Here is a 13,866-nt window from a genome sequence, read left to right as displayed (position 1 = left end):
CCTTAAAGTTGGGGGACTGTGTGAAGAAATGGTTGTAATTCCTACACGGTTCATACTACATTTTTGAAAAAAGCCTTAAATGAAAGCTGAGAGTCTGCACTTTAAGCAGGTATTCATTGTTTCATTTAAAACCCATTGTGGTGGTGTACAGAGCCAAAATGACGACAACTGTATCATTGTCCAAATATTTATGGACCTGACTGTATGTGAGACACAGGCAGCTACTGCAGAGCTAGGGCTTTTGTTGGAGGCAATGTGGAACCTCACTAGCCAATCATTATCATAGGCATGCCCAAAAATACAACCATATTGGCAAGAAATTGCAGCTGATATTCATAAGATAATTGGGATGGATTTAGTCTATTCATTTGTCATGCTATACTTAGTAAAAGTACCTGAAACTTTCTCAAACAAAGATAAGTATTTATTAAAGATACTTTTGGCAAGTAGTAGGAAACCCATAACCAGTGTTGGGAACGTTACTTTAAAAAAGTAATTAGTTATAGTTACTAGTTACTTACCCCAAAAAGTAACTGAGTTAGTAACTGAGTTACTGCACTAAAAGTAATTAATTACCTGGAAAAGTAACTATAGCGTTACTTTTTTTTATAAAATGCTCAAATATGTCAAATTGCTTGGACACTCCCCTTTAATGGAACTGTATGTAATGAAACAACATTGAATATGTTAAATGAATGAAATTGACACTTAATAGAATAAATCATTATTATAAAACATTGTACACTTATCTACACTACACTGCATTGTAACACTGCAACAACCACACTTGCCCTCATCAACAACAACATAGTGGTATTAAAATAGACATAAAATAAAATAAGTTAAAATAAGTGCATAAATAGAAATTAGAAATCAAATCAAAATTAAATTAAAATTGCTCATTCCACAGTCCAGTCCAGTTGTGGCTAATGTGATGTATGTAAGTGTGTGTGTGACTGGATTCAGGAGGTGTTAGACAGTCTCGTTGCTGTGGGAACGAAAGATCTCTGAAACACTCTGTTCTGCAACGCAGTGAGATGAGCCGACTGCTGCAGCTGCTCCTCTGTCGCTCCAGGAGGCTGTGGAGAGAGTGTCTGCTATTGTCCATGATAGCTTTCAGTTTGTTCAATGTGCCCCTCTCCACCACAGTTCTTAATGGGTCCAATCTCCTGCAGAGCACTGAGCCAGCTTTTTTAACCTGTTTGTCTAATTGCTTGGTGTTTTTGTCTGTTAAGCTGCTTCCGCAGCACACTGCAGCATAGAAAATTGCACTGGCCACCACTGTGTGATAGAACATGGTCAACATCTCCACACACACACATCAAAGGACCGCAGTGTCCGCAGGAAGAACAGGCAGCTCTGCCCCGTCCTGTAGAGGGCGTCAGTATTAGCGGACCAGTCCAGTTTATCATCCAGGAGGACCCCCAGATATTTGTTGGTGTGCACCACCTCAATGTCCTCCCCCTGTATGGAGACTGGTTGATGGGTTGATCTCTTTCTTCTGAAATCCACCACCATCTCCTTGGTTTTGGCTGGGTTCAGGTGGAGACAGCACTTACTGCACCAGTCCCTGAGGGCATCCACAAGGTCCCTGTACTCCTGCTCCTGATCACTACTGATACAAACCACAATAGCTGTATCATCAGAGTAGTTTTTTATGTGGCAGGACTCTGAGTTGTACTTAAAGTCCGCTCTGTAGAGTGTGAACAGGTACGGTGCTAAACCAGTGCTGCTCCTGACCATCCCAGAGACACAGCTTGCAAGCCTGACATACTGAGGCTGTGCTGTCAAGTAGTCTATTATCCAGGAAGTCAGGAAGCGATCTACTCCCATCCCCTCCAACCGGTCTCTCAGTATGGGGGGCTGTGTAGTATTATACACACTTGAAAAGTCAAGGAAAAGGATCCTCTCACAACATCCCAGCTCCTCAAGTAGGTGTATTATGTGTAGTAGGTGGATTGCTATGAAATTTCTAGTCATTGATGGTCCCCAGTGGGTGAGCCCTACTGTCTTTGATGAGTGCTTGATTTTTCCTCTAGCATCGTCATCAAGTTATCATCAGTCATTATTGTCCAGTACTTTAAATACGAATACCTCAAAACGAATGATATTTTCATCCACCTCAGCTGTACTTTGTGTTGTGCTAATTTAGCTAATGTTAGCACGGTGAACTGAGATGGTGAACACAGTAAGCATTATATCTACTAAGCATGCCTGTGTTAGCATGCTGATGTTAGAATTTAGCTGAAAGCACCACTGTCCTTAAAGCCTAACCTCACAGAGCAGCTAGCATGACTGCATACTCTTAGTTTTGTAACATTGTCACCAGCAAAAACAAGACAGGAAACAAGGAAACACAGAATATCTAGACCCTTATTAACAGAATTAAAATTTAAAAGTAAAAAAAAAAGTACTTTTAAATTTTTTTTTTTACTTTTATTCTAACCAATGTATATGCTGACACAGAATCTCAGATCTTAAAATGTACCCAAGAAATAGTATTTTACAAAACTGCATCTTGAGGATGCATAGTCTCATAAAATTTGGCCTTGCACTCCTTGTTCTAAAGTTTGTTCTACTGCTTGAAGAAGCTAAATCTCTAGTTTAAAGCATTTGTTCTTCCAATTTTCAACACAGCAACAACTGTTGAACATTTGAATTGCTATTTGGCAAAAACTTTATTACGTTTTTATTCTGCCACATAATATTTTTATTTTGTGAAAACTATTAAGTTGATATGTACGGAAGCCGAGAACGGCCATGTATTATTCTCTTTTTTGTGCACTGTTATCTCATGATAATGACTTATTATTTCGTTATCTCAACATAACAAAGATTGTTTTCTCGTGATAACGAATTAACTATCTCGTTATCTCGATATAACAAAAATTGTTTTCCTGTGATAATTGTCAAGTCTGATGATTGCGCGCTGGTTAATATGATCGTCCTGATTTCAGCCTACAAGAGCTGCCACTGGCTGGTCCAGGTGTCCCAGGGAGGTGAAAATGGCAGATCACATTATTGATCAATGCATCAGGATGTACTTCAATCAAGGTCTAACACAGGCAGAAAATGCACTGTGTCTTTCTGGAGAAGACTAGCGTGGTTACAACTTCACAAGCGATGGTTAAGTGATCCTGCTGAGATTGTTAACTTCATTAGCAACCAGATAAGAGGGCCGGGTCGTCTTCATGGTTACCGAATGATGCACGAGAGGTGCAGATTGGCTGGACTGCGTGTTAATCAAGACATGGTCCAAAGATAATCCGATCGGATTTGGGAACTGAAAATGTCCATGTTAACAGGCTGCAACACTTCTTCCGAGAAGATGAGACTGGCGTTGTGCATGGGCCGTGTGTGTTCCATATACTTTGGTTTATTGTGTTACATTTGATGTTACTATGAGGACAGTTGCGTTTATCTAATCGACGGGAAATCACATCATCTGCTATATTTGACGTACATGCCCTTATTTGGATAACACATCCTGGTATTCCCCACATACAGGAAGATGTTTTAAGCAAGTAGTGGAGGCTGCCAACTGAATGAATGAATGAATGAGTGACATAATTGTATATTTTTTTCCCTCCCTGGGACACCTGCCAGTGGCAGCTCTTGTAGGCTGAAATCAGGACGATCACATTAACCAGCGCGCAATCGTCAGACTTGACAATTATCACAGGAAAACAAACTTTGTTATATCGAGATAACAAGATAGTTATTTCGTTATCACGAGAAAACAATCTTTGTTATGTCGAGATAACGAAATAATTAATTCGTTACAGCGAGAAAACAATCTTTGTTATGTCGAGATAACGAAATGATTAATTCATTATCACGAGAAAGCAATCTTTGTTATATCGAGATAATGAGATAATTGATTCGTTAACACGAGAAAACAATTTTTGTTATATTGAGATAACGAGGTAATTGTTTCGTTAACACGTGAAAACAATTTTTGTTATATCGAGATAACAAAATAATTAATTCGTTATCACGAGAAAACAACCTTGTTATATCGAGATAATGAAATAATAAGTCGTTATCACGAGATAACAGTGCACAAAAAAAAGAATATTACATGGCTGTTCTCGCCTTCTGTAAATATGTTAGTAACATATTGCTCGCACGTTAAAGCAGAGTTGTGTAGCACACAGTGTTAAAGCAGCTAAACATAAACATTAAAAAGTTACAATGTGATTTAAATATTAAAATAACATTATTTAAAAGATATGAATGTGTGTCTTCACAAGGGCCTTCAGGAAGCTCGGAGCTTGAGGGTTGTGGAAGCGTTGCGGTAATCCCTTACATTCATTCATTCATTTGTTCCTTTATGTTTTGTTTCAACAAGACACACCTCCACTTATCTGTAGAAATGATTGTCCTCTGCAGCAGGACTCCAGTGACTGGACTAAACTTGACCCTGAAGTGAACTGTACTGATGCTGACGAGGCTCCAACTTATAGGTAAAGATTACATCCTAAATACTGCGTCACAGTGAACTAGAACTACAGGAAACACTACTGCCTGGTTGTTGAAATTTTTCACAGAAGGAAAACAAAGCAATATTACACTAATAGTGTTAACCCTACATTTTGCACCAGTTAAAATCAAGGCAGATACTCCCTAAATTTACATTTACTCTGGTTTGTTCCTTCATGTACACGTACACAAACTCACATTTTTTCATTCACATTTTAGCCTACAGTCTGAAGCAGGAAACTTTGAATGCAGTGTCTCTGGCGTGCGTTGGGTCTGTAAGGAAAAGGTCAGCTTTAAGTACCAGTTTTGCTCTTTGAGTGGACACATGGAGAAGATTGAAAGCATGCAGTACATGCCTGCAGGTCCCCTGATGGACATCACAGCCATTGCTGGAAAGTTGGATGTAGTGTACCTGCCACACTGGATCGCCATAGGTAAGTGGACATGAAGGAAATGATAAAATATACTAATTTTTGACAGCATGCGTACAAAAACTGTACTTTTCCCTTCACTAACTGTATGTGCTCTTATTTTGTGCAGATGACAATCCTACAATATTAGACAAGTTTGCAGTCCTACACATAGATGACTGTGGAGATGTTGTGGAAAGAGTGTCTGAGGTCACATCGTCACATGTCAAGCTGTCTGAACCAGTTTTCTCTCTGAAATTGATCCTGGTGAAATATCTTGGCCTTTCGGTGGAAATACGCTGTAAGGTGTTAATATACAAGGCCGACACAACATCCCTCAAACTCCACGTTTATCTGATCCCACCTGATCGTGCTCTGATACAGGTTATTTCAAATCTTATTGTCATCAATACCAATAATAATCTGTTATATAATAACACCATGAATAAATAAAAAACAACAACACAACAACAGAGATGTTTTTCTGTTTGTTTGTTTCTATAAACAGGAATTGGAGAGAACCTTGTCACGTGATGGATACAAAAGAATCCATGAGCCACATCCAGTGAAGCCCCTGAAAATGCATGAGTGGTTCACCCTAACAGCAGATTTGGACGGCACAAAAATTCGCCCTGAAGTATGTATTGGACTGCTTTAAAATGTTTGGAGTGCATTGTGTTTGAGTACAATGGAACAGCAACTGCACTGATTTTTTATATTTTAAACTAGAAAATGTGACCAAATGATCCAGCTTTACTTTACCACTCCACTTATGCAGACACAAGCTGTGTGGCACTGTAGGCATTTTAATTAGATGTATCATCAAATCCTCACTGCAGCTGAGGTTCTTGAATACCAAAAAAACCTTACCGGAACACTGACATTATCATCATGAAAATATGTTTTCAGTAATATCTGCCAGAAAATATTACTTGATTTACTTAAGAGAGACTTTATATTAGGGTTTTGTCTTCTATATATGTCTGTATGTACACTGAACAAAAATTTAACACAACACTTATTTTTGCTTCCATTTTTCACAAATTTAAAGATCTAAAAAAAATGTATGCAGTCAATAGATATTTTTCTCTGAAATTTGGGTTGCAAATTTGGTAAAATCCATGTTAGTGAGAACTTCTCCTTTTCCCAGATAATCCATCCACCTGACAGGTGTGGCATAACAAGATGCTGATTATACAGCATCATTACTACACAGGTGTTCCTTACAATGGTCACAGTAAAAGCCCACTCTCTAAAATGTGTAGTTTTGTGACAACATGTTCCTCATGCAGTGCGACACATCTCCTTCACGTAGAGGTCATCAGATTGTTGATTGTGGCCTGTGTAATGTTGACCCACTCCTCTTCAATAGCTGTGTGAAGTTTCTGGGTATTAGCTGGAATTGAATGGGCAGTCATACACACTGATTCTGAGCCTCCCAGACTTGCTCAATGGGTGACATCTGGTGAGAACATGCAAGAACAGCACTGGCTGACTTTCTTGCAATCAGCATGCCAATGGCCGCTCCCTCAAAACTTGTGCCATCTGTGGCATTGTGATGTGTGAGTAAACTGAACATTTTAGAGTGACCTTTTATTTTGACCATTCTAAGGCACACCTGTGTAGTAATGATGCTGTATAATCAGCATCTTGTTATGCCACACCTGTCAGATGGATGGATTATCTGGGAAAAGTTCTCACTAACATGTATTTTAACAAATTTGGGACCAGCAGTCGCACCATTACCACCACAATTTCATTTGCAAACATGAAAATGAAAAAAAGAAATATGTGATGGTGCACTCTTGTTCAAAGTGTAACTTCTTTCCCTTATTTATTTATTTTTTTTCACAGGCATTAATGCTCACATATGAAAGCACAGAACCGAATTTCTTCCAAGTGTTGTGTACTAAAAATCCAGACACAAACTTTGCGCTTGAGCTCAAACAAAAAAATGAGCTTCAACCAGTGTGGACCTGTGAGATTCAAAAAGGTCAGTTTTATATAATACCACACTAACTTACCTACACTGCCTGTGTACCACTTTCATTCCTATACACTGTCTTTCTGCCTGTTCGCTGTGCTTCTCAAAGAGATACACACACCTTCAAAAAAAAGCTAAGGCAGGGCCAACTCAGCATCTTCTATTAGTGCTACAGTTAGAGTAAGAAAGCCATGCTTCCAAAAATAAGTTTTGGGGTTGGGGAAAAATCTGATAATTAATAAATCTAATTCTTCAAAGTCACATAAATGTCCTTAAAGAGCTGAAATTTGAAATTTGAATGGTGTTTGTGGCTCAAGGCATGCAGGAGGAGTAATCAACCAAAAAATGTACAGAAGAATGATAATAAGGCTGGGTATAATAATAAAGTCCAGTAAGATACTGTAGCTGCTGGTGCCAGTCCGGTTTTGCGTTTATGCATCCATTCTCTTCTTGGTGTACATTGTAATGACATTTTTCCTTAATGAGGAGACACCACCAGGATCTTGCTGGCTTTGGGTAAAAAACAAAAAGGGGAAATGAAGAGCTCCTTCTTTAGTGTCAGTATGGGCTCACAACGTTAGGCTGGTTCATTCATGAGGTTATTTGTGCCTTAGATCATAAACCAAAAGTCTTACTCTGTTTACTCCTACGTATGTCCCATCTGTTGGGTGCTACGTGACATCCTGCACATTTGTGTACCAAGATTACTTTACTGAAAATATCTCATTAACTTGACATAAAAACAAATTGTCAGAGAACTAAACAACTCCTTCTGGTAAACAAGTGGCAAACCATTCCAGTGAGGTCACCAACTATCTTGTTCAAAGGTGGCTGCGCCCTGCTGAAATAACAATCTTTTCTTATGGCAAAGTTAGGTGGATATCAAGTCTGTTTGTGGTGTCATATCTTAACATAAATCCCAAGGTAAAATGAAACGAACCACAGTCATATTGTTCAGTGTTACACCTCCTCTTTAAAGCCACTGAATGAGTGGCCTCTTATTCACTGTGAACATGAAGCCACTACACCATTAAAATAATTTATGCAGCAGCAGTATTGATCCCAGATGTCTAAAAGATCTTAATAGAAACTTGAGGTGTGATTAGTTATTCAATTAACCATGTGTGGTTTAGAATAAATATTATCTACAGCTTAAAATCATCGCAAAATACGTATAAATTTGGCCCGTTTCACAGAGAAGTACATCCTGTTGAATTGAAATCACTGAGATGAGGGTCATGTTACCTGTAAGAAGTGTAAACACTAAAAGACAATTATAATTAAGTTATCAAAGGAGTTGAGGTGTCATCTAAGGGGTTGAATCTGTGTGTATGCGCATGTATGCGTGTCTTAGTATGCGTGTATGCATATAAATGTTTATCATACATTATTATGTTCAAATATTAAATGATGATTAAAATGTTACCTCTGTTTAAATTTTTGAAAACAAAAAAGCAACTGGGCCGGCTACTTGGTGTAGTATTCTGGTACTTTGATCAGCCTGCTGTAGTATTTTTGTCATTAATGCATAGAGTCTGAAACAAATGCATTATTATGCAACTGTCATTTTATGTTGTGCAGCTGCCGAATCATCAGCAGGACCATGTGACAGTGCAACAGCAAGTGGTAGGTACAGAGCAAAAATGATTAAGGAATTTCAGTATAAAAACATGCAAGTTTTAATGCTTCCTAAAATTATATTTGTCTGAAATGCTGCTAAATATCTTGTTCAAAATACATTATTCTTGATTGATTCTGGAAATTTAGGACTGCCCACTGAATCAACCTAATTTATGCCTTATGTGAATATATCTATACAGTGTCTGGATGTCAGTGTTTAAAAAGTAATGGTTTTTTTTCCTTTTTTTACCAGAATGCAATGTCAATATTGTTTGTATTTTCATTATGTTTATATCTTAAACCAGTTTTTGTAATTGAACATTGTGTATGTGCCTTTTTTTGCAGCTGAACAATCCTCCGAGCCTGGTCCAAGTTACAGTGAGCTGTTTTCTATTTTCTGAATGTGAAACACTACAGCAAAGCTGTTTTTAAACCAACTTCTAATTTTTAATTTTACTTTCAACTTAATCCCTCTGCGCAGTATCTATCACCTGAACATTTGTTACTGTAGCCTGGTGTTGTAAGTTTTACTAGTAAGTGTTTAGCTAAAATAATTTGCCTTAGTTCATCCTAGATGCTCATCTGAAATGACAGAAATTTTGCCTTTCTGGCATTAATTCACTGAGTGACTCAAAAACAGGCAGGTAACAAGGGGATAAGTTTAGCTCAAAACCAGGAGGAGCAAGTTGTGGATAAATTAAGTTAAAAAAGTCCCTTCTTTAAGCCATATTTGTATTTTTACACAGAACCAAACAACGGCGGCATCATGTAGCTCCAGTGTGTGATTTTAGACTGCATGCTGGCATCATGGAACCAAAAGAGGTGTGACATATAACACAACAGCGTTGGTCTCTAGTGTGACATATAATATATGTCAGTACTACTTTCTGAACAATAACAATAGCATAACATAGCAATAATAATAATAATTTACCATCCTTGTTATATGTAAGGTAAGGAGCTCACGGACCTTATTGTTTTCCCAACGTGGACATTTTTAGATGCTGTTCTTCTTCTCTGAGTTAGCTACTAACTGCTACCACCTACATTTTAAATCTCTCAGTGGTGGGTTGCACACGTAACACTTTGTCAAAATGTCACACCCATCAGGCCAATGATTCCATCCTGCCTGCTGTCCTGATAATACAGATGTTGCCTTGGCACTGTTACCACCTCGGATGCCGCCTTAAAAGCGATACAACTCAAAGATCCAAAGATCTTTGACTGAGTACAAACACAGACTGGAAAGAGAGCACAAACCAGACAAGTTTCATTTTGGCTTTTCATCAAATTACTCAGAATTAATTAGCGATGCTGAAATAACCTGCTGCCAGCAACGCCGGACATTATGTGATAAACCTCTTTGTATAGTTTATCTTTATGAATCAAGAGAGTCTGATGCAAAATATTCATGGTCAGATTTTTAATCTGTCACTCATGTAACATATTTTTTTTCCTTTGTCCTCAGAGAAACACCAGGTGAGTGATCTCACATGCCTTAAGTTTGATGGTTCTCACACAAGTGATGCTGCAGTCAGTGAGCTTCTCAGCAACAATATTATCCACCAATACATAAGATAAGATAAGACACATCTTTATTAATCCCACAATTGAGAAATTCCAGTGTTACAGCAGTCAAGGGGAAAGAGTCAAATTAAAGATTTCAATATTTAAAAACTTAAAAAACTAGGCATGTTGTTATTGTTAAATGACGTAGTTAAATCATATCCGTTTGTTTTTTCACTTTGAATTTATCAGAGAGCAACAATCACAGCGGAGGTAAAGAAGCTTCTGAATACACTGTATGAGCTGAGAAATGAAGAGTTCAAAGCTTTCAAGTGGCACCTGCAATGCATCACAGAGTACCAACGGGAGAACAGCGACAGGGTCGACGTGGTTACATTGATGCTGCAGTCCTATACCCAAGAAAAGTCTGTGAAGGTGGCCAAAGACATTTTCAAGGAAATTCAGAGGAATGATCTGGTGCAGCTGTTGTCAGACACCAGCTCAGGATCAGAATGTAAGTTGTGGAACAAAAAACAGTAGTTGCATATTCAGTGGCCCCATTTTATACTTAAACTATAAATCAGAAACTTTGTGTGCAGAGTAGCTCTTCATTGAAAATACATGTTGACAGACTTTGTTTATTCTAAGTACAGGACATGATAGTATTATGTAGATGTAGTTATCATGTTCAAAACTAATGTTTGCTGTATTCCTCACAGAGAGTAAGTGACTTAGTTAAAGATGTTGTCCATAGTAACAGTTCAATCAGGAGAGACAGGTAAATAAAGTAATGATAATTGTGTATTACAGATTACAGGTGTACAAATTAACAGATAATATGTGATGATTAAGATGTGACAGAACAGACTTTGGCGATTAGACTCTACAGGAAGATTTTGTAATCGCGGGGCGTCTGCCCTGAGCAGCAGCAAGATGAATCCCTCTATGAAGTCCAGACACTGGTGGTGGTGTCGGCTGGTGACTCTAACACTGACAGACAGCCCCACCTCAAAAAATCCAAACTATCCCAATAACAGATACTGTTGATGAATGCAGCAATGATTCATCTTCCGTACCTGAAAAGGGCTTTACCCGTGTGCCTATATGTTCTGGTAAACATGGTTGCTTTTACCCTAATTTAATTTTCATTCAATGTGTTGCAGCTGCAGGATCATCAGCTTTAGCATCTGGTGTGGATACCACGGAGGGAGGTAGGTGCCCAAGATTTTGTACAGACTTTAATGGTGTCCAGAGGATGAATTATTTCTTTGGAGATCATGAGATATTGAATCTAGCATCGCCCTGAGGTTGACATTTTGTGTTTGTTTTTTGTTTTTTTTGGATGGATGTTCCCCTCAGGCTCTGGTTCAGCAGCAGAAGCTGAAGAAGGTGAGGACGCCTTTCTCTCAGCCCTGCTTTTTTATTCTGATAGAAGAATCTAACAGCTTGACTGATTTCTTAAATCTAACATGACCTCCTCTGCTGCTCCTGAAGGGTCTAGAGGTTGCCATCAGGAACAAGATTGAGCAGGAGATGACGCAGAAGGCAAGCTCATCCCTTCACAAGCCACTGAGTGTGGTTAAAGGGGCTGAAGGTAAAGGCAACCCAGGAGCAGCCCATCCAGGAACCAGCTCCAATTAGGACATGATGCACAGACCTGAGGCTGAGCGTGCTAAACTCAAGGACTGAGTCACAGGGTCAATGAACGACATTGATCCTGTGACTCAGATTTAAGATACATGCCAGCTGTCCTGTAGCTTTTGATTCCTGAATGTTTCAGCCGACTTCAGACATGTAGAAGTAGTCAGAAACCCCTTATGCACTGATGTTTTACAGTTTACAAATGAATGTATAAAATAAGAGACGTGCTAGATGTGATGTGTGTCACAGTTTTACAGTTTACAAATGAATGTATAAAATAAGAGACGTGCTAGATGTGATGTGTGTCACAGGGTCATGGGAATTATATACACCTCCACTAGGGGGCACCACATGACTTTATTGACTCATGGAGTTTCAGATTTGTTTGCTTGTTTAAAAATCCTGATTGAAAACAGAACATAACAAACCATGATTTTATGAGCTTTGGATTGTACCACCCTAAAACAGGTTTGTATCATGCCTATTGTATGATTGTACAGAAAACAATAATAAGAGTAAAAAAATGTGAATCTTAAACCTGTCACTGTCAAAGACCCTTAGATAGATAGGTTCATGACACTTTGCAAGTGTAAATCACTGTCTCTGTGATTATTTTATTGGTCATGATTTTAGAATAACAGAAGACTTCAGCTACATCAAGGCTCAGGGAAGTGCTGTTGCACACGGACAGTGTAGACAATCACAGGTGGCTTCCCAACATAAACCCATATATGTTAGTTAGAAATGGTGACATGGAGAGCTCAGTCCAACAGTCCTTAAAATGTCTTAACACCTTTTTTTTTAAAGGCCTTAATATATAATTTATGCTTAATATTGAATGAGTCTTGATTTTTGTCATGTCACCCCACAAATTTCCAGTGTTGTGTCGAAGCCTATTTAACACTGAAGGTGTGTGCTACGCATTTTAACAAGAGGGAAACACCATTCGCCAGGGGAAAGGACTTCAAATCAACAACTGCATGAGCGCAGTGGCCCTATTTTCACTCCATTTATGAATACTGAAGTAAAGTGTAAGTACGTAAAAATTGTACTCAAAGGTTTACTATGTCGGATTGTTGTTTTTTTGTAAACATGCTTGCCAACCACAGAGTGTAACTGTGCTATATTTGCAGGGGGTGTTTTTTTGTCAGTCTGGCACCTGGTCACCACCTTTTTATAAAGCTCTTATCTCACCCAAGGGCTGTGGGATACACACACATAAATGTCCCGATCACAGAATATAAAAAAATACAGGCAGGGTCTCTACAGAAAAATACGGCGCCACACACTGAGAGCGGGTCAAAAGTAATGATTAAGAGGGATTACTTCTGTATGAGTCTATACTATCTTTTGTAAGGGAAATCCTGCATAGTACCATATATTTTATGTATATTACTTAAATAAATGTACTCAATTACATGCTCAGAACTATCACCAGTGTCATTTTATCTTGATGTTTGTTTAGTTTTCTTTTAAAGTGGTACGACAAAGGTTTTTAAAAGTTTTACATTTAACCTGTGTATACCTGTGGACAGCCTGTGTGACTTGACCCCCAACAGTTTGGTCAGAGATTCAGGTGTGTTATGGCAGTAGCAGCTAATGTAGCCGTGAGCCTGAAGCAAAGATGAAGAGGGGGCTACACAGGTCTGCTAACCTCACTTAATTCTAAATCCTCACCCCCAGTATATGTCACTTTTAAACTTGTAGTCTTCAGACTTGTCTAAGGCTGACTCAAGTGACATCATGTGAGTAAAACTTTGATGTGTTAGTTCCACTTTAATATATATGTTTGATTTAAAGACCTGAACATAACCAAAGCAGTGTGACTGGGCAGAATACTGTACACAGTGATGGGAGGAGTATTCGTTTACTTAAGTTAAATTAAATGGACTGCACTTTTATAGTGTTTTTCTAGTCCTCTGACCACTTAAAGTGCTTTACACCACATCTTACATTCACCCATTAACACACACATTCACCAAGGCTACCATACATGGTGCCACCTGCTCCCCCGTAACCATTCATATGCTCTCACACACTGATAGAACAGCCATCCTGAGCAATTTGGGGTTCAGTATCTTGCGTACTGGAGGAGTCAGGGATTGAACCGCTGATCTTCCGATCAGTGAACGACCCGCTCTACTTCTGAGCTTCAGCCGCTGTACTAGTACCACACTGTAGAAATACTTTTTCACAAATAAAAGTCCTGCACTGGAAATGTTA

The 13,866-nt window shown here is 38.6% G+C and overlaps 2 protein-coding genes across 2 annotated transcripts in view; both read left to right on the top strand.

Annotated features, from left to right (window-relative positions):
• The window catches only part of LOC126390570 (uncharacterized), a 32,764-nt gene extending 23,762 nt beyond the window's left edge, over nucleotides 1-9,002 (top strand). The window contains exons 18-25 of the mRNA XM_050044944.1: nucleotides 4,254-4,297; nucleotides 4,393-4,466; nucleotides 4,702-4,916; nucleotides 5,023-5,276; nucleotides 5,401-5,529; nucleotides 6,747-6,885; nucleotides 8,458-8,502; nucleotides 8,842-9,002. Coding sequence (XP_049900901.1) covers nucleotides 4,254-4,297; nucleotides 4,393-4,466; nucleotides 4,702-4,916; nucleotides 5,023-5,276; nucleotides 5,401-5,529; nucleotides 6,747-6,885; nucleotides 8,458-8,502; nucleotides 8,842-8,897 — 956 coding nt within the window. The 3' untranslated portion in view covers nucleotides 8,898-9,002. The remainder of the gene's footprint in view (nucleotides 1-4,253; nucleotides 4,298-4,392; nucleotides 4,467-4,701; nucleotides 4,917-5,022; nucleotides 5,277-5,400; nucleotides 5,530-6,746; nucleotides 6,886-8,457; nucleotides 8,503-8,841) is intronic.
• Nucleotides 1-11,886, top strand: part of c5h19orf53 (chromosome 5 C19orf53 homolog) — a 40,265-nt gene extending 28,379 nt beyond the window's left edge. The window contains exon 3 of the mRNA XM_050044946.1: nucleotides 11,497-11,886. Coding sequence (XP_049900903.1) covers nucleotides 11,497-11,643 — 147 coding nt within the window. The 3' untranslated portion in view covers nucleotides 11,644-11,886. The remainder of the gene's footprint in view (nucleotides 1-11,496) is intronic.
• Nucleotides 11,887-13,866: the final 1,980 nt, after the last annotated feature.

This window comes from Epinephelus moara, chromosome 5 (genome assembly GCF_006386435.1).
Source record: "Epinephelus moara isolate mb chromosome 5, YSFRI_EMoa_1.0, whole genome shotgun sequence".
In the NCBI taxonomy this organism is placed as follows: domain Eukaryota; kingdom Metazoa; phylum Chordata; class Actinopteri; order Perciformes; family Serranidae; genus Epinephelus; species Epinephelus moara.
The sequence above is the reverse complement of the archived record's forward strand: the minus strand, read 5'-3'. Positions and strand labels throughout refer to the sequence as shown.